We start from the raw sequence: 22,187 nt of genomic DNA on the forward strand, positions 1-22,187 counted from the left end.
TGAAAAAGGACATCCCTGTCTTGTTCCTTTCGCAATCTTAAAAGGTTCTGTTAAGCTACCATTGATTATAACCTGTGCTGTTTGCTCTCCATAAATTGCCCTAATTATTCTTGTAAAACCATCTCCAAATTGCATCTTTTCTATTAATTTAAATAAAAAATCCCAATGCAATCGATCAAAAGCTTTCTCTGCATCAAGAAAAATAAATGCTGCTGGAATAAAATTTTTCTTTTCTAAATACTCCAGTAAATTAACAATCTGCCTAACATTATTCCTCATCTGTCTCCCTTTTATAAATCCAGATTGATCATTATGAATTCTTCGCTGCAAAATCAACATTAATCTATTAGCTATTATTTTAACAAAAATCTTATAATCATTATTTAAAAGCGAGATTGGCCTATAGTTCCCAGGTTTAGAACAATCCTGTTCCTCTTTTGGTATCAATGAAATAAAAGAGGTTCTCCATGAGGGGGGAATTCCCCCTCCTATTTGTATCTGATTAAATAATTCCTTAAGTGGACCTAACATCTCATCCTGTAAATTCCTATAATAACTAACTGTAAGCCCATCCGTACCAGGAGTTTTCCCCATTTTTAATTGTTTAATTACCAAAATAATTTCTTCAGAAGTTATAGGCCGATTCAGTTCATCCGTTTGTTCTAAAGTTAAATTTTTAACCTTATATTCCTTCAAATAATTATCAATATCCCTGTTCAATATATTATCTTTAAGATATAAATTTGTATAATATTCTAAAAAAGCTTTTTTAATTTTATCCTGTTGGTATCTCTCTTTACCTTTATATTCTATTTTTTCTATAGTACGTTGTTTTTGTCTTTTCCTTAAGGTATATGCTAACCATCTACCAGGTCTATTTGCATTACAAAAAGTATTATGTTTGGCATATTGTATATTTGTTGCCACCTGATCAGCTATTATCATATTAAATTGATTCTGTAATAACTTTATTGCATCTTTAATTTTTTGATCATGCGGGTTATGTATTAATAATTGTTGTTTCTTATAAATTTCCTCTTCTAAATACCTATGCTGTCTTTGTTGCTTATTTCTCTGTCTATTATTAATATATATTAATACACCTCTCATAAAAGCTTTACTGGCGTCCCAAACCATTTCTATCGATGTTTCGTTATTCAAATTATAATCAAAAAATTCTTTCATCTGCTTTTTACATTGAATTACATTATCCTGATATCTAAACAAATTTTCATTTAATCTCCAAGTTCTTCTACCTTCTTTTCCATATTGCAATTCCATCCAAACAGGACTATGATCAGACAAACATCTTGGAAATATCTTAGTTTTCTTCATCTTAAAAAGCAAGTCGTTAGAAATTAAAATAAAATCAATATGTGAGAAGGATTGATGCCTATCAGAGAAAAAAGTATAGTCTCTTTCCTCCAAATTCCGCAGTCTCCATACATCTCTCAACTCAAAATCTTCTATCATGTCAAAAAAGGATTTAGGCAGCTTTGCATGTGCAGGTATCTTCTTAGAAAAAGTTCTCTTGTCCTTTCGTGTATCTATTACTCCATTCCAATCTCCCAATATAATACACGATTTATAATCCCATAGAATCAACTTATCATACAACATTCTATAAAATTTTTCTTGTTGCTGATTGGGTGCATATATACCAAACAAAAGGGTCTTTTTTGTTTCTATTGTAAGTTCAATAGCAATATTTTATTTTTTATTTATTTGATTTATTTGATTTTTATACCGCCCTTCTCCCGAAGGACTCAGGGCAGTGTACAGGCAAGATAAAACCAACAATACAATATAAAGTTTAAAATGCAATTAAAAAACTTATTTAAATTAGCCTGAAAATTAAAATTTGCCATAAACTAAAAACCCCATTTAAAATTAATAAAATTTAACATTAAAATTCAATTTAAGCCAGCCCCGCGCGGATAAAGAGGTGTGTCTTCAGTTCGCGACGGAATGTCCGAAGGTCAGGTATTTGGCGTAAACCCGGGGGAAGCTCGTTCCAGAGTGTGGGAGCCCCCACAGAGAAGGCCCTTCCCCTGGGGGCCGCCAGCCGACATTGCTTGGCGGACGGCACCCTGAGAAGTCCCTCTCTGTGAGAGCGTACGGGTCGGTGGGAGGCATGTGGTAACAGCAGGCGGTCCCGTAAGTACCCAGGTCCTAAGCCATGGAGTGCTTTAAAGGTCGTAACCAACACCTTAAAGTGCACTCAGAAGGCCACAGGTAGCCAGTGCAGTCTGCGCAGGAGTGGTGTTACGTGGGAGCTACGGGTAGCTCCCTCTATCACCCGCGCAGCTGCATTCTGGACTAACTGAAGCCTCCGAGTGCACTTCAAGGGGAGCCCCATGTAGAGAGCATTACAATAATCCAAGCGAGAGGTAACGAGCGCATGAGTGACTGTGCATAAGGCATCCCGATCAAGGAAGGGGCGCAACTGCCGAACCAGGCGAACCTGGTGGAAGGCCCTCCTGGAGACGGCCGTCAAATGATCTTCAAACGACAGCCGTTCATCCAGGAGGACACCCAAGTTGCGCACCCTATCCTTTGGGGCCAGTAACTCGCCTCCAACAGCCAGCCGCGGCTGCAGCTGACTGAATCGGGATGCCGGCATCCACAGCCACTCCGTCTTGGAGGGATTAAGCTTGAGCCTGTTTCTCCCCATCCAGACCCGTACGGCTTCCAAACACCAGGACAGCACTTCAACAACTTCATTGGGGTGGCCCGGGGTGGAAAAGTACAGCTGAGTGTCATCAGCGTACTGTTGGTATCTCATCCCGAAACCACTGATGATCTCACCCAACGGCTTCAGGAGGGCCAGGGATAGGGGTTGTTCCTCTGCCCTGGTCCTATTAGACCTCTCAGCGGCTTTCGATACCATCGACCATGGTATCCTGCTGCGCCGGTTGGGGGGATTGGGAGTGGGAGGCACCGTTTATCGGTGGTTCTCCTCCTATCTCTCCGACCGGTCGCAGTCGGTGTTGACAGGGGGGCAGAGGTCGTCCCCGAGGCGCCTCACTTGTGGGGGGCCGCAGGGGTCGATTCTCTTGCCCCTTCTGTTTAACATCTACATGAAACCGCTGGGTGAGATCATCAGTGGTTTCGGTGTGAAGTATCAGCTGTATGCGGATGATACTCAGCTGTATTTTCTACACCGAACCACCCCAACGGTTATCAAGTGCTGTCCCGGTGTCTGGAGGCCGACGGGTCTGGATGGGGAGAAACAGGCTCAAGCTCAATCCCGCCAAGACAGAGTGGCTGTGGATGCGGCATCCCGGTACAGTCAGCTAAATCATGACTGAACATCGGCGGCGAGTCATTGGCCCGATGGAGAGGGTCCGCAACTTAGGCGCCCTCCTGGATGAACGGCTGTCTCTAGAAGAGCATTTGACGGCCGTCTCCAGGAGAGCGTTCACCAGGTTCGCCTGGTACGCCAGTTGCGCCTTTCTGGACCGGGATGCCCTATCCACGGTTACTCACGCACTCGTGACATCTCGCCTGGATTACTGCAATGCTCTCTACATGGGGCTCCTTGAGGCATCCGGAGGCTACAGTTAGTCCAGAATGCAGCTGCGCTGGTGATAGATGGAGCCCTCGTGGCTCCCATATGACACCTATCCTGCGCAGACTGCACTGGCTTCCTGTGGCCTTCGGTGCGCTTCAAGGTTTTGGTGACCACCTTAAAGCGCTCCATGGCATTGGGCCGGGTTATTTACGGGACCGCCTACTGCGACCGAATACCTCCCACCGTCCCGCGCCTCACAGAGAGGGTCTCCTCAGGGTGCCGTCAGCGAGGCAATGTCGTCTGGCGGCGCCCAGGAAGGGCCTTCTGTGGGGCTCCACCTCTGGAACGAACTACCCCGGACTTCGTCAGCTTTGGACCTTGGACCTTCCTGGGCTTAAAACATACTTATTTAATTGTGCAGGACTGAGCTAGATTTTAAATTTTGGGTTTTAAATTGGGTTTTATTTCTATTTTTAATTGGACGGGCTTTAGAATAAGTTTTTTAAATGTTTTATATTGTATTTATATTCTATTTATCTGTTTTTAGTGCCTGTAAACCGCCCTGAGTCCCTTGGGAGATAGGGCGGTATATAAATATGATTAAATAAATAATAAATAAATTCATGTAGATGTTGAACAGCAGGGGCGAGAGAATCGACCCCTGAGGGACCCCACAAGTGAGGCACCTCGCGGTCGACCTCTGCCCCCCTGTCAACACCGTCTGCGACCGGTCGGAGAGATAGGAGGAGAACCACCGATATACGGTGCCTCCCACTCCCAATCCCCCCAACCGGCGCAGCAAGATACCATGGTCAATGGTATCGAACGCCGCTGAGAGGTCTAATAGGACCAGGGCAGAGGAATAACCCCTGTCCCTGGCCTCCAGAGATCATCCACCAATGCGACCAAAGCTGTCTCCGTGCTGTATCCGGGTCGGAAGCCGGACTGGAACGGGTCTAGATAGACATCTTCATCCAGGTATTGGGGTAGCTGTCGGGCCACAGCACTCTCTACAACCTTCGCAACAAAGCAAAGGTTGGAGACTGGACGATAATTACCCAAAATAGCTGGGTCCAGGGAGGGCTTCTTAAGGAGGGGTCTCACCACCGCCTCTTTCAAGGCGGCAGGGAAAACCCCTTCCAACAAAGAAGCGTTGATAATCCTCTGGAGCCAGTCTCATGTCACCTCCTGGGTGGCCAGTACCAGCCAGGAAGGGCATGGGTCCAGTAAACATGTCATGGCATGAAGCCTCCCCAACAACCTGTCCACATCCTTGGGAGCCACAGGGTCAAACTCATCCCAAATGGACTCAACAAGACGTGCCTCCTCTCCCTCGCTTGGATCATCCCAAATTCGGTCCAGACCGTCCCTCAGCTGAGCGATTTTATCGTATAGATAACCACTAAACTCCTCGGCACGTCCCTGCAAAGGGTCATCCCGCACCTCCTGATGTAGGAGAGAGCGGGTCACCCGAAACAGGGCAGCCGGGCGGTTATCTGCCGACGCAATGAGGGTGGAGGCGTAAGAACGCCTCGCTTCCCCATTGCCACTAGGTAGGCCCTGGAATAGGACCTAACTAGTGTCCGATCAGCTTCGGAGCGACTGGACCTCCAAGTGCTCTCTAGGCGTCTTCTCCGGCGTTTCATCTCCCTCAGCCCCTCGGAGAACCAAGGGGCCGGATTATCTTCCGTGACTATCTGCCTCTATTAACTTGGCTGGTATATCTTTTCTCAAATAAACCACTATGCCATGTTTTTTGTCCAAAGCAGAAGCAACAAAATGTTTACCTAACTTTGAGTTTATTAAGTACTTTTGATCTGATAGTTTAATATGCGTTTCTTGTAAACAAATTACATCATTTCTAAATTGTTTCAAATAATGAAATATTTTTCTTCTCTTCTGAGCTGAATTCAAACCATTGACATTCCAAGTCAAGATTTTTTTTGCCATTACTGGGCTGCTGAAGCTTTTGAGCAATCAGCTGAAGATCGTCCTCCCGTATCTTCGGCCGTGCTCCTCCCACCGCTTCTGTAGCAGAATCCTGAACTTTACTCTGAGTTTGTTGCTCCTTTTCTTTACGCTTAAGGGCTCCCCTCGTCAGTCTTTGTTCTTGTGGTTGTTCCTCAGATGGTAACATCACTGGAATCACCTCAGCTTCCACACCCATTTGAGTCTCTTGAATTCTTTTTTCTATTATTTCTATTTCAAATTTCAGCACTGTAGAAAGAAAATCTTTGGCCTTAAGCACTGTGTCAATACGATATCTCCTTCCTTGATAATACACTGACAAACCAACTGGAACCTCCCATCTAAATTGAATCTGGTATTTCTTAAGTTCTTGTGTAAAAAATGTAAAGTCCTTTCTATCCTTTAACATCTTGGGAGGAATCTCTTTCAAAACCTTCAGCTCCTGTTCTCCTATTTTCAAGTTTTTCTGAAATGCAACTTGCAAAATTTGATTTCTCACTGTTCTTTTCAAAAAATAAACCACAATGTCTCTAGGAAGTTTCTTCTGCCTAGCGATCCAGGAATTAACTCTATAAATTTCGTCAATTTGATAAGCAACCTCTTGTGGATCAAGTTCAATAAATTCAGCCAGAGCTTCTGATAAAAAATTTTTTAAATCTTCCCCTTTCTCCTTATTCAAGTCCCTAATTCTCAGAGCTCCTTCCATCATTCTATACTGCATCACCACCACTTGATCTTCATTTTTGTCCAATTTAATTTGCATTTCCCCCATTCTATTTTCTATTTGCTGATTTGACTGAGCAATTTCTTGCACCTCCTCCTCCACCACCTCCAGTCTTTTTGCCAAACCTTGGAAAACCATCAAAATATCTTCTCTTATTTTTTTATTATTCTCTTTTATTTCCTCTTATTTTCTCATTATTATCCATTATCTCCTTAAACTTTTCTTCAAAGACTTTCCCTTGTTCTTTAATCAAATATTCTAAAGCTGGTTCAGAACCCCTTCCACCCCCAGTCTTAGGTGGTTTAGTAGCCATTTCAGTTTTTAAAATTCACAAAATATAAGTCTAGAAACTTCTCTTTTCCCCTTTAAGTATAGGAGAGCTCACTTCACTTCATTAAAATCCACACATAACATTTCTTAGCTTCTTAGTTACACAGGCTGTTTAGAATTCCATTCTTCACTTTCACTCCCTTTCAGGCGCCATCTTAAAGAGTCAGTTGAAACAAAGAAAAAAAAGTTTCTCTTTTTAAAAGGGTAGAAGTCAGGAAATCAAAAATACTTGCAATCCAATAATTGTTCACTCGTGCTCATTCCGTCTGCTTATAGGAATCCATAAAGATAAGACAATTAGCAGAGATGGACACTTTCTTCTTTTCCTGCTTTTGCAGGCACGCACTGAAGTCAGAGCTTGGCAGGAATATTTATGGGACTCTCGACCCAGGGCTCTGCTTAATTAAAAACAAAGCCCCTGGGGAGGTCTACCACCACACCCCCGCAGCTCTTATCTTTTCCCTTTCATCCAGGGAAAGAGATTAAAGCCGGCTTTTCCTGGCTTTTACGATGTTCAGTACGGAGTCCCTTAATTAGGAACTCAACGAAGAAGGTGGCGCCACCGGAAGCCAAAACTTCCTTCTTTCTGACTCCAATGGACCACCAGGGTCTTCATGAGTCGCCTCCGTCCATTGGGAAAGGTCCAGCCCAGGGGGAAGTCTGGATGAGGCTTCCCCGCAGCATTCAGATACCTCCTGGTCTCTGTCTTGGGTTGACATCGTGTGCAGAGTGTGCCTCTCCGGGTTGACTGACTTTGTAGATTTCACCTAATGTAAGGAACTCCCTCAGCAAGTCCCTCAAGAAAACAAGTCTCTTAATCCATTAATTGAATCAGAATAACTTTTACTGAGAGAAAAGTGATTGCAGAAGAACAAGGAGAAATCTGAAAAAGCCTGCATAATGCAAATGGCATTCTTTCATTTCCCCAAACCCAACCCCCCTAACCAGTCCACCAGCAACCAATGTAATGCTACAAGGTTTTTTTGAGAATCTCTGAGATGCAAAGAAATTCACCCTCAGGGCGTGACGGCCTTGGAGACAGGCTCAAACCAGCTGGGAGAGAGATAGCTTTGTCTCTGAAAATGCTCCCCCTCCCTATTTCCCAAGTGGTTACAGCAAAAGCAAAAAGCAAGCTAAAATGCTTTCCTCCCACCCTTCCAACAGAATGGCAGGACACAATGGTGGATTCTGACCACTACAATGTGGCTCTTAATGAAATCATGGTCTGCTTTGCCATAGTGTCCCTATTTACATCCATTCCTTCTCACTTAACATACAAAGTAATAGATTTAAAAAAAACTAAGAGACTACAACACAGATCAGACCAACCTAACCTAGACACAAATCATGAACCTACTCCAGTACTGCCAACATATCTTTTTCACATTCAAAAGGGAAATGTGTCAACTTGCAAAGCATGCCTAGTCTGGTCTTGAGTTGCCATAGGCCGGAGGGGGGGGGATGGGGAACTGGCTAAACTGCACAGCAGCCAAAGACAGATGCACATTCCACGTTTATCTCTCACAAGGCTGTATCCCAGGGTTACCTACAGCAGCCAGAGGGGAGTAATGACCTCTACAACCTGTGAAATTTCTCCGTTGGTGAATGTGATTGATGACACATCCTGGTGGTAGGGGGGAAACAGGGTCATAATTGGAGTGTAAATTATATAGGGTCAGAGCTGGCTTCACTTGGGAATGTGCCGACATGAAGCTCCTAATAAATAATTGGATTTCTTTTGAATCTTGGCTTGAGAATTGTGATTTAATTAGGGAATCTGTCGGAACCCTGACAGAAAGCCAGCTCTATCAAAACTAATGAAGATTACCAGGATTCATGGGTTCCAGGCTCTCAAATCACTCCCCAACATCTGGGGTGCCTGGAAAGAAATTCAGGCAATCATGCATGGAGTACCAGGGAGAATCATCTCGGACAGAGGGGTCCAGTTCGCGGCTAAGTTCTGGAGAGAGTTCCTGTCCCAGGACCTTAGCTCGGCCTTTCATCCAAGCACCAATGGGGGGGGGCAGAGAGACTGAACACCATGGTAGAGCAGTACCTGAGGTGCTACATGAACTATCAGCAGTCCAACTGGGTGGACCTCTTGTTTCGCTGAGGTTACGTACAATAACGTAGTTCACAGTAGCATGGGACTAACCCCATTCAAAGTAGTGAGCAGCACGGACCATCCCAATTCTTGAGTATCCAAGGGATTCCATCCTCCTCAATCAGCTTGACTGATTGGATGTCAATGCTGAAAGCAACCTGGGAGGATGTCAAAAAAGTGCTAGCTAAAGTGGCACAAACCTATAAGAAACAAGCAAACACCGAGCTTCGCAACAGCCATTCCAGTTGGAGGAAAAGGTCTACTCTCCACAAAATATTTGTTAAAACTCCCTAACAAGAAGCTGAAGCCAAATTTTATGGGACCATTCCCCATAGTGAAGATCATCAAGCCAGCCACAGTGCATTTGAAATTGCCCTGACTGCTAGGGAAGATACACCTGGTATTCCATAGTAGCCTCTTAAAACCTGTGGTCAAAATTAATAACTAAAAATCTTACAAAGAAACAGGAAAAAGATTTGGAAATAAATTACACAAATTCAAGTAACCAAGAAAATTAAGTACCTAGGGATCTGGCTAACAACAAGAGGCTCCTCAATCAAAGAGGATAATTATGACAAAATAGTAAAACAGATTAAGAACGATTTGGATAATTGGAGAAATTTACAGATATCGTTATTGGGAAGGATCAACCACCATTAAAATGAATATTTTGCCAAAATAGTTATTCCTGTTTCAGGTCATACCAATACAATTGAGAAAAAAAATTCTTTGAAACACTAAACAAAATAATAGCCAAATTTCTATGGTAGGGAAAGTGACCAAGAATTAAACTTGAACTCTTACAGGACACAAAAGGACGGGAGGGGGGGGGGAGTAGCACTCCCAGAAAAGGAACTATATTATCAAGCTGGTAGCGTAACTTGGCTAAAAGAATGGATAGAACTAAGGGATGAAAGAATATTAGCAATAGAAGGACATGATTTACAAGTGGGATGGCTCGTATTCCTTTGGGACGGAAAATATAAAACACATAATTATTTCAAAAGACATATATTAAGAAATGCGCTACTACAAATTTGGTTGAAAATTAAAAAACAGCACTATACAAAAATACCAATTTGGCTTTCATCGATAGAAGCATTAAAACACCCAAATTTAACAGAATTAATAGGATACAGAGATCTAATAGAACAACAAGGAAAACTGAAATCAAAACAAGAATTGGAAGATACAAAAACTTATGAAATACAAAGAGAACAACATGAATCAGACAAAATTATACTAGGGAAAGATGAGAAGCTAATTAGCAAGATATATGAATTTTTATTGCGATACAAAATGGAAGAGGAGATAGTAAAAGACACAATGATTAAATGGGCACAGAACTTTAATTATACAATAGATTTGGAGAGATGGGAAACAATGTGGCAAGTAAATTCAAAATTAACATTAGCCATGGCATACAAGGAAAATCAGCTGAAAATGTTTTATAGATGGCACCTTCCACCGACAAGACTTGCAAAGATGTTCCCAAATATTACCTCAATGTGTTGGAAGTGTAAGAAAACTCATGGAACATATTACCACCTAGGGTGGACGTGCCTGGTGGCAAAAATCTTTTGGGTAAATATAAAAAAATAGCTAGAAAAAATAATAGACCAGCCAATTGAAAGAAAGCCGGAAACATTTTTATTAGGAATATTCATGAGAACATACACCAAAGAAATAAAATATCTGATTTTACACATCATAACAGCTGCACAAATAACATATACACAAAATTGGAAACACGAAAGGACACCAACATATGAAGAAGTTATAGAAAAAGTTTTAGAATATGCCGAGATGGACAAATTAACAAAAGAAATTAAAGAAAAAGAAGAGACAGATTATTATATAATTTGGAACAAATGGTATGAATGGTTTGAGATTAGAAATAAAGAACAATATATATAGGAGAGAATCTAAAAATATAAAATATGTATATAACAAATATACAGAAATGTATAAAAGTAAGACTATTAGTGTTAGAAAATACAATGTAACCAAAGAAAAAGGGACAATGAAGAAAATAAAACAGTAAGAGAGATATGTGGGGGAGCTATAAAAGCGGAAAGAAGACCACTAAGAAACATTGGCTAAAAGAATGGATAGAACTAAGGGATGAAAGAATATTAGCAATAGAAGGACATGATTTACAAGTGGGATGGCTCGTATTCCTTTGGGACGGAAAATATAAAACACATAATTATTTCAAAAGACATATATTAAGAAATGCGCTACTACAAATTTGGTTGAAAATTAAAAAACAGCACTATACAAAAATACCAATTTGGCTTTCATCGATAGAAGCATTAAAACACCCAAATTTAACAGAATTAATAGGATACAGAGATCTAATAGAACAACAAGGAAAACTGAAATCAAAACAAGAATTGGAAGATACAAAAACTTATGAAATACAAAGAGAACAACATGAATCAGACAAAATTATACTAGGGAAAGATGAGAAGCTAATTAGCAAGATATATGAATTTTTATTGCGATACAAAATGGAAGAGGAGATAGTAAAAGACACAATGATTAAATGGGCACAGAACTTTAACTATACAATAGATTTGGAGAGATGGGAAACAATGTGGCAAGTAAATTCAAAATTAACATTATCCACGGCATACAAGGAAAAGCAGTTGAAGATGTTTTATAGATGGCACCTTCCACTGACAAGACTTGCAAAGATGTTCCCAAATATTACCTCAATGTGTTGGAAGTGTAAGAAAACTCATGGAACATATTACCACCTAGGGTGGACGTGCCTGGTGGCAAAAATCTTTTGGGTAAATATAAAAAAATAGCTAGAAAAAATAATAGACCAGCCAATTGAAAGAAAGCCGGAAACATTTTTATTAGGAATATTCATGAGAACATACACCAAAGAAATAAAATATCTGATTTTACACATCATAACAGCTGCACAAATAACATATACACAAAATTGGAAACACGAAAGGACACCAACATATGAAGAAGTTATAGAAAAGTTTTAGAATATGCGAGATGGACAAATTAACAAAAGAAATTAAAGAAAAAGAAGAGACAGATTATTATATAATTTGGAACAAATGGTATGAATGGTTTGAGATTAGAAATAAAGAACAATATATATAGGAGAGAATCTAAAAATATAAAATATGTATATAACAAATATACAGAAATGTATAAAAGTAAGACTATTAGTGTTAGAAAATACAATGTAACCAAAGAAAAAGGGACAATGAAGAAAATAAAACAGTAAGAGAGATATGTGGGGGGGAGCTATAAAACGGAAAGAAGACCACTAAGAAACATTGGCTAAAAAGAGGATATATTTATATGTTGTATGTTATGTGTTTGTCATATTGTGTCATAATAAAATATTAAAATTGTTTTTTTAAAAAACCCGTGGTTGGATCGACCCTGAGGCTACAACCCTGTGAGCCCTCAGACCCCATGGTCATAGGGGGTCAAACCCATTATGAGGTACAGCGAATCTTCAACTCAAGGTGGCACAGGAGACAACTACAATACTTAATCAAGTGGAAGGGCTAGCTTTTATCAGAGGCATCTTGGGTAAAAAGTTAGAACATCCAGGCTAGCCGCCTCATAGCAAAGACAATCCACACAGACAATCCAAACAAGCCTGGGGGGTGATTGCAACCCTAAAATCTATACCTGTACTCAAATTGTTTTTGTTTTGCACAGGTGGCCTTCAGGAAATGAGGGGAGCTGAACGTCAACTTGCAAAGCATCCCTGGCCTGTTCTCGAGTTGCCATAGGCGGGGGGCTGGGGAACCAGCGAAACTGCATAGCAGCCAAAGACAGATGCACATTTCACACTTTCTCAAGGCTGTATCTCAGGGTTACCTACAGCAGCCAGAGAGGAGTGACCTCTACAACCTATGAACCTGCTGCGTTGGCGAATGTGATTGATGACACAACCTGGGGGGAGGGGGAAACAGAGTTATAATTGGAACGTAAATTACATAGGGTCAGAGCTGACTTCACTTGGGAACGTGCCAACATGAAGCTCCTAATAAATAACTGGATTTCTTTTCATGGTTGGCTCAAGACTCGTGATATAATTAGGGCATCTGTCAGAACCCTGACCCTATTTACATTCATTCCTCCTCAGTTAACATACAAAGTAATAGATTAAAAAAAACTAAAAGAATACAACACAGATCAGACCAACCTAACCTGGACAAAAATCATGAGCCTATTCCAGTACTGCCAACATACCTTCTTCATGTTCAAGAGGGAAATGAATGAGCAAATACCCATGGGATTCCGAGGCAGAATGCTGATACTGCACAAGTGCAAGTAGTGCTTCTCTCCCACAGCTTCCAGCCATCGCAATCGCTGCTTCGGCCCGCTTGCGCCACAGTTCCTCCATTAGGGTGGACTGGCAAAAATACGAAGATTTCTCCACGGACCACCAAAGTTTTCTCGCAGACCACCAGTGGTCTGCGGACCACCGGTTGGTGACCGCTGGTCTATCGCAAGGCCACCAACACGCCAAGCATTCTTAGTTTCAACACTATATGCCAGTGTGAGAACCCACTGTAGTACCCAGCAAGCTAGAGAACTTGACAGAAGGAATCTACATGAACAATTCAGACAGAATGGGTACCTACAAGCATTTATTACAAGATTCCTACGCAATACATGAGGAAGAGAAATGAAGAAAGAAGGTATACGACCAACTATATGGCACATCTTGCCATGTATCGAAACATTTTTGAAGCAATAGAACGCAGTTTCCAATATCTGTAAATGGGCATTGCCCAGAGGCTACCATTCAAGGACAAATCGTTCATTCCAAAGATTGCTTGGAGGTGGTACTTCCAGTATAATCTACCAGATCCTCTGCATGGATTGCCCCGGTGACTATGTAGGACAGATGGGGAGGAAGCTACCACCAGAACACAAGAAAGCAGTCAGATGAGGAGAATTCATTGGTAGCCTCACATTACAATGAACAAGGACATACGTTCAATTTAGCTATTAAGATTGTTGGCCATGCAGATACAAAGATAGTCAGGGAAATGATTAAAATCTGGGAAATGGACCCCTTGCCAGTCAACAGGTGTGCTGATTTACTACCAGCTGATCATGGACTTAGGAGCCAAGGACTTGGCAACATAAGAACAGCCAATCACCGCCTATCAACACACCAATCAATCAATAAGAAGGCACTACATAAATACAACAAACAGAATATCCTGAAGCATACATTCCGGTAGGGAGAGGTTCCCTGGTCCCGATGACTGACCCAAATTGAATCTTGCAACAGAGCTGACTTTTCAGCTTTTTCACACTGATCTTTATATAGTCAAGTATTGTATAGTTTTGCCTGGAAAAACTAGTTCATCTAAATGAATATTTGCAAATACCATCAAACAGAAATATCTTGTTTTAAGGATATAAAAAGCATAGAAATAATATTTTTTATTAATACCTTATAAGGCTTAAAGGACAGAAATGTTCCGATCCAAAATGTGATATTAACTCCACCTGAAAAATAAAAAGTATTTAATAATTGAAAAGTGAAAATGATTAATAGTTCTTGTATAAAGTAAAGATAAAATAAAACTTCACACTAAGTTAACAGAAGGAACATTCTCAGGCTCTGTTCTTTTCATGCATTAGTGCACAGAGCCACAAAAGTGTACCCATGCTTTAGGCTTTCAATATTATGAAAATATTGCTAACCTTTATATACTTGATGAACATCTGAAGTGAGAGAAAAGAAAAAAAAGAAAGCATCAGTCAAATACATGCATGCTGCAGGCAATAAATTAGCTATTGTGCAATTGATAATAGTGAACGTAAATTGTTCTTCCTCCCCTCTCCCACCAACCCAATATAAAGCAATGCTTTTGCAGAAAATGATGATGCTCACTACAAATCACAACATGCAGTCAAATTATCACAGCTATTTGTTATGTAGCCGAACACCTGGCATGCTTCAAAATTACAGATGAATGCTAGAAGGAAAAAAATCCCCAATAAAACAGAAATAAATATTACTATTATAGCCTAGAGGTGTACAAGGCTTTCAAGTTGTACAATAATGAATATTTTTTATTTTGATATAATCAACAGTACTTTGCCAATTACACAGATAATATGTAAACAAAGAATCCACAAAAGGGGTATGTTTTATTTATTTTCATTTCATTTTCATTTATTTATATTTCATATTTCTTAACTGCCCATCTCCCTCCCTTTATTACTTTTATTTCTTTTTAAATGGAAGAAATGTGATTATAAAGTTAATAAAGGATACATGACTACTTAACATTATGTTTTTCCTGTTTGCCTTCTTGAACAAGTGTAGAAATAATAGCAATTACTATTTAATAGTAATTAAGTTGTAATTAGAAGCAATTAAATTTATATACCACCCAATTACTAATGATTCTGGGCTTTTCACAAGTAAACATTAAAACTACTATAGGTAGTCCTTTACCTATGACCACAATTGAGCTCAAAATTTCTGTTGCTAAGCAAAACAGTTATTAAATTAATTTTGTCCCATTTTATGACCTTTTTGCCACAGTTGTTAAGCAAATCACTGCAACGGTTAAGAGAATCATGTGATTGTTAAGCAAATCTAGTTTCCCCCACTGACTTTACTTGCCAGAAGCCAACTGGGAAGGTTACAAATAGTGATCATGTCACCCTGGGACAGTACAACTGTCATACATGACAGTTGCCAAGCACCCGAAGTTTGATCATGTGACCATAGGGATGCTGCAACAGTTGTAAGTGTGAAAACCACTCATAAATCACTTTTTTCAACGCTGTTGTAACTTTGAATGATCACTAAACAAATGGTTGTTAAGTCGAGGACTACCTGTAAACCATATACCGTATATACTCGAGTATAAGCCGAGTTTTTCAGCACGTTTTTTGTGTTGAAAAACGTCCCCTCGGCTTATACTCGAGTATATACGGCTTATACTCGAGTTTTTTTTTTCTTCTTTTTTTCACATTATACCGGATGGTGCAAACTTGGCGGGCTTTTGCATTAGCGCGGGGAAGCCCTGCCGGTGCAGTGAGAGGGCGGGGCGGGGGAGCCGCCAGCCTTCTCGGCTGAGGAGGAGGCTTTCCTGACCGGTAGCTGCCTCATTTCCCTCCCTCGGCTTATACTCGAGTCCCCAGTTTACCCCAGTTTTTTGGGGTAAAATTGGGGACCTCGGCTTATACTCGGATCGGCTTATATTCGAGTATATACGGTAATAATAAACAAGAACAAGCAATATAAGATAGCAAAATGGAAAAGAGGAAAAACAAACCTACATCATTTAAAGAAACATTCAAACGCCCTTGCCAAATAGCCAGATTTTTCAAGAATCTTAGAAACACCATCAGGGTGGGCCTATCTGAACCTTGGGGGGTAAACTTTATTCCAAAGAGCAGGTGCTATGAAAGTGAAAGTGTATTTTCAGGACCCAACAGCTTTAGTTAATCAAAAGAACACAGAGTGCGCCAATCTTACTAGACTGAATCAATGAGGAAGATATGGCAGACAAATGGTTCCTCAAGTAATCGGGCCATATAAGGCTTTACAGAATAACAACTATTACCTTAAATCGCACTGAGAAGCAAACTGGCAACCACTGCAGAGAGCAAAGCAAGGAAGTTACATGTGTGTGCCTGCCTGCACTATTGCATTTTAGATCAGCTGTAGAGCACTTGTAGTAGTCAAGTCATAAGATGACCAAGGTGCAACTGCATGTCTGAAGAACCACCCAATTTGGGAAGAGGTACAACTGGCACACCAGATGAAGCTGTACAAAGCCCTTTCGGGCTGTTGCTGTCACCTGCTCATCAAGCAGGAGCTGTAAATTCAGGAAGACCCCCAGATTGTGCACCATCTTTGAACAGGCTACACCATCCAGTTCAATCCTACACAGACTAAAGAGTTGTGGGTTTTTGAGCCATTCACAGCCACTTTGTCTTGGTAACATTGAATTAGAAACGGTTTCTATTCATCCAAAATAAGCAATTAGTTACTTGGACAGAATACTGTCAGCTGCCCTTGCTGGCCAAATGGTCAAAAACTGACTTTGAGTATCATCAGTGTACTGTGTACTGATATGCAGTGTACTGATGTATATGTACTGATCTCACCCAAAAGGTTCCACAGAGATGTTGACTAACAGGGAAAGAAAGTAAAACTCTTTGGCACCTCACAGATAAGGGGGCTAAGACACAATCCCTCCCCCCATCTGATATTGGCCTGAGAGAAAAAAAGAAAACTACTGAAAAATGTGTCCCCAATCCACGGAGCAGAATCAGAGAGTTACTGTGGTCAGCAATAACAAAAGCAGCTGAGAGACATAGGAGCACATCTTCATCTCGCTTCTACCACAAGTGGAAGTGCAGCCAACTGTCTCAGTACTAAATTCTGCCTGAAGCCTGACTGAAACCGGTCTAGATAATTCAGTTCCTCCAGAATTCTTATCAACTGCAGGCTGACCACCTTTTCAACACCCTTTCCCAGTATGTGAAGGTTAGAAACTGGATGCGTTATGCAAACACAGTTCCTCCAAGGATAGTTAGTTGAAGAGGGGCTCCATGCCTCTTTCAAGGCAGGTAATATTTCCTTCTTCAAAGAGACCAACACTACATCATATACTCCACTGCAGGTCATCTTGTCTACATTTTTCTGACACAGGAGGGGCTTAGATCCAATGAATGGGTAGCTGAACTGATACTATGGAGAACTCTGTTCATTGTCTCAAGTGTCCCCGACTCAAACACATCCCAGATCATACCACTAAACTATGCCTCAGACACTTCTGCAGCCCTGCCCAATGATAGTCCAAGTCAGAGCAAATCTGAGAGTCTTTATCCATCAGATAGTTTGAATAATAATCCTCACAGCAGCTCAACTTCCAAGGGAAGTATGGTGAACTAAAAATGGTTCCATGAATAGAGGCATACATCACACTAATACTAAAAGAGGAAACAGTCAGCAGATCAAAAATTACAGGCCAATCTCACTATTAAATGCCAACTATAAAATATTTGTCACAATAATTGCGGAAAGAGTTAAAAAAATACTAAATGAAATTATTCACCCCAATCAAAATGGGTTTTACCAAAAAGGCCAATTGAGAAATAATATAAGAATGATAATGAATGTGTTGGTATATTATGAAGCCCATCCTGAGAAGCAAGTAGTGCTGATATTTGTGGATGCACAAACACAGTTCCTCATTAATCAATTAAATATCATGAACTTCAGAGAAAAATTTATAGGGATGATCAGGGCGATATACTCCACCCAAACAGCAAAAATAACACTAATCGGGGAAATAACGGACAAATTTAACATAGCCAAAAGGGTAAGACAGTGATGCCCATTATCCACCCTCTTATTTATCTTATCATTCGAAGTTCTAATGACACATATTAGGCAAAAGCAAGAAATAAAAGAGTTAAGAATAAAAAAGGAAGAGTATAAAATATAAGCCTTTGCCGATGATTTGGTTTTTATTATAGAAGTCCCACTAGAGACAGGAACAATATTAATACAAGAAATAGAAGAATTTGGCAAAGTAGCAAGGCTTAAAATAAACAAAGAGAAGACAAAGATAATAACTAAGAACTTTACCCATAGCCAGAAAGAGGAACTGGAAGAGAAATTGGGAATTCAGAGAGCTAAGAAAGTGAAATATCTTGGAATTTAACTGATGGCAAAATGCTCATCTATAAAAGAGGACAACTATAATAAATTATTACAACAAATACAAAAAGATCTGGATAATTGGGCAAAATTGCAACTATCACTAATTGGAAGAATTGCCACAATCAAAATGAACATATTACCTAAAACCTTATTCCTCTTCCAAGCTGTACCGATAAAATTAGGAAAGAATTTTTTTGAAGAATTAAATAAAGTAATACTAAAATTTATCTGGCTAGGGAAGAAATCTCGAATAAAATTAAAACTTTTACAGAATAGTAGAAATAAGGGAGGCTTTGGACTCCCAGATTGGGAACTGTATTATCATGCAGCAGCCATGACAAGGCTAAATGATTGGATAAATCTAAAAAACAAAAGAATACTGACAATGAAGTGCCATGACTTGCAACTCGCGCATTTATCTGGGAAGGGAGAAAACAAATCACTTCCAGAGACATGGAATACTACAAGATTCGGAATATAGGGAACAATTGGCTAGAAAATAAATGTAAAGTCCACACATAAAGATTATTTAAGAGTCAAATTAAAATGGGAAAATATTGTATATATTTGTAAATATTGCTACAATTTAAAGGTAAAAGGTATTAAGTATGTACATATATAAATAATTTTTTTAAAATTTGCATTTATATCCCATCCTTCTCCGAAGACTCAGGGCGGCTTACACTATGTTAGCAATAGTCTTCATCCTATTTGTATATTTATATACAAAGTCAACTTATTGCCCCCAACAATCTGGGTCCTCATTTTACCTACCTTATAAAGGATGGAAGGCTGAGTCAACCTTGGGCCTGGTGGGACTAGAACCTGCAGTAATTGCAGGCAGCTGTGTTAATAACAGACTGTCTTACCAGTCTGAGCCACAGAGGCCCAATAATAATATAATTAAATTTATATAATTAAATTATATAAGATATAGAATAGCAATCTATAAAAATTGGAAACTATGTAAATGAGTGATATCGATATTGGAATGCTGTAAAGAATGGAAATGTGGTGTAAAGGTTGAAATATGTTTAATAAAAAATATTTTTTTAAAAATAAATAAAAATGGTTCCATTAGTGAAGAACCAATGACTCTCCAAATAACAAGACAGGAAAGCATCTATATGAATCCTGGAGACAAAGGGATCAGCCATCTTCCTCATAAGCTGGGTGTAAATATTTAAATACAATATGTTTACAAACCTAACTTTCTAATCAATTTCAGAAATTGCCTATTAACTATTTTAAAGCTATTAAGAGACCTTTGGAACAGTTGGAATGTCTTCAAGTATGAACAGAAGAAAAATCAATCACAAGTTTAAGAAGTAAAGAATTTGAAATAATCAGCAAAAAAATAAATAAGTTTTTAATTTTTTAAATAAAATTAAACAAGATTTATCTAGACCTTTAATCAGAAACAGATTAAAGGTCTAGATAAATTTGCAATGTCATTTTTATTATAAAAAATAATAAAAATCAACTATACAAAATAAAAACAACTTGTGGGGAAATTTATTTTGGCTATTCTGGTTATTGTAAGTCATAATAAAAGATAAGTTATGATGTTACAAACTGGTTACTAGAGGGATTAAATTTTATGTGCACTAAGAGCATATGCACCAAGACAAATTCCTTGTGTGTCCAATCACACTTGGCCAATAAAACATTCTATTCTATTCTATTCTATTCTATTCTATTCTATTGATTCTAAGCCAAAAATATGCACCTACAATATCAACACTACGAGAATTGAGGTCTACTTCTATGGATTCATAGTATATCTATATTAATAAAGACAGATCTGGAACAAATTTTATATCACAAGACAAAGAAACCATAGAATGTGGAACTACAAATGGCAGACTAACAGACTAATTTGAAAAAGAACACTTTTCTGGATGAAAGAAACTGTCTGATTTTAAAAATCAAAAGGAAAATACAAATGACAAATCAAGAGAACAAGCTGGAAAACATTTTCTTATTGGATTTTCAAAAGAGGCTTGCTAAAACCTTGGGAGAAATCTGACTGCTGGGATAAAGAAGAATTGAAATCAAATCCTATGGCAATATATGATTGAATTAAAATTAATATTGTTAAAAGTAAAATGAAGGAATATAAAGTTGGTTTATTTGATCATGATTAAAATATTTGTGCAACATTCTGACTGCCATATATGGACTTTTTGCTGAAACCAGGTTTGAAAAGCTGATGTGTCATGGATTTGCTCATAAATAAGGAATGAAATATGGAAGGAAGAGATAACCTTGTAGGGTATGAAAAGTTATTAAATTTCTTTGTATTAGTTGTGATGAAGATTGGAAATCACTTTATATATTTATTTTGTTTTTCTTCTTTCCTCTTTTTCTGCACTGTTTTTTCATTCTATTTTCTATTCTATTGTATTAGTTTTTACTACTGTAAGTAAAAATTACATTAAAAAAAAATCAGCACAGTGGCTCCGCAGAAGTTCCAAGGCACTCTCTTTATCCAATAGGGACCAGGTGAACCTGAACAAGGCTGTTAGATGGATATCAGTGGATATAATAAGGCTGAAGAAATAATGCACTTTGTTGCCTTTATTGTCACAAGGTAATCTCTAATAGGGGCTCTGACCCATGTCTAATCAGACTCACTTCAACTCTTCCTCCAATGCTGCTTCAGACTTCTCTTCTGGTGTTTCTTTTTCCAAATCTCCTTGGTAAGCTAAGGTGCACCCTCATTTGGTACACAAAATGGCTGCATAGTGGTGACAGGATCCAAGTTCCAAGTCATCTGCCTATTTCAACAAGCTACTAGAAGCTCAAATGAACTGCCCACCAGATCCTCACAAAAAACCCCAAGCTCCCTCTGGAATCACACTGGGTCCAACAATGGCCTGGAGTAGTTTTTGCCTTCTCTTAAGAGAAAGGAGGGGGAAAAACTGCTAATGCCAAAGATCGATAAGAAACTATCACCATTAAGATAGCCCATTCTTCTTCGTAATCAGAATTAACTATTGTGGTAGAGTAGAAGTGTCAAGAACTTGATTTTCCCTTGCTAAGAGTAGATGTCAAGTGTATATAATGAAAGAAGCCACCAGTAATAGCAATATTGAAATTTCTAGCCTAATATTTTAGATATCAATAGAATCCATCCATCCCACCATAGAAAAAGAAATGCAAGAAAGCAAAATGGCTGTCTGAGGAAGCTCTGTAAATAGCTGAGGAAAGAAGGGAAGTGAAAGGCAAGGGAGAAAGAGAAAGATAAACCCAGTTGAATGCAGAATTCCAGAGAATAGCTAGAAGAGATAAGAATGCATTCTTAAATGAATAGTGCAAAGAAATAGAAGAAAACAATAGAATAGGGAGGACCAGAGATCTATTCAAGAAAATTGGAGATATGAAGGGAACATTTCATGCAAAGATGGGCATGATAAAGGACCAAAATGGCAGGGACCTAACAGAGGCAGAAGATATTAAGAAGAGGTGGCAAAATTATACAGAAGAACTATACAAGAGTGAGCTTAACATCCCTGATAACCACGATGGGGTGGTCACTAACCTTGAGCCAGACATCCTACAATGTCAAATGGGCCTTAGGAAATCTGAACAACAACAAAGCTAGTGGAGGAGACAGTATTCCAGCTGAGCTATTCAAAATCTTAAAAGACGACGCAGTAAAAGTGCTACACCCAATTTGCCAGCAAATTTGAAAAACTCAACAATGGCCACAGGATTGGAAAAGGTCAGTTTACATTCCAATTCTAAAGAAAGACAATGCCAAAGAATGTTCAAACTATCGCACTCTATTGCACTCATTTCACATGCTAGTAAGGTTATGCTTAAAATCCTACAAGCTAGG

The 22,187-nt window shown here is 39.3% G+C and overlaps 1 protein-coding gene across 4 annotated transcripts in view; it reads right to left on the minus strand.

Moving 5' to 3' along the window:
* Positions 1 to 22,187, minus strand: part of SUCO (SUN domain containing ossification factor) — a 261,150-nt gene that overhangs the window by 96,197 nt on the left and 142,766 nt on the right. For 2 of the 4 annotated variants that reach the window (XM_058175842.1, XM_058175844.1), the window contains 2 exons: positions 14,353 to 14,373; positions 14,099 to 14,154 (listed from right to left, as the gene is read on the minus strand). In XM_058175842.1, the coding sequence (XP_058031825.1) occupies positions 14,099 to 14,154; positions 14,353 to 14,373 (77 nt within the window). Of the gene's footprint in view, positions 1 to 14,098; positions 14,157 to 14,352; positions 14,374 to 22,187 lie in introns of those variants that run through there. The other 2 variants (XM_058175843.1, XM_058175845.1) reach the window with 2 other exon arrangements.

The sequence above is a fragment of the Ahaetulla prasina genome, chromosome 3 (assembly GCF_028640845.1).
Source record: "Ahaetulla prasina isolate Xishuangbanna chromosome 3, ASM2864084v1, whole genome shotgun sequence".
Taxonomy (NCBI): domain Eukaryota; kingdom Metazoa; phylum Chordata; class Lepidosauria; order Squamata; family Colubridae; genus Ahaetulla; species Ahaetulla prasina.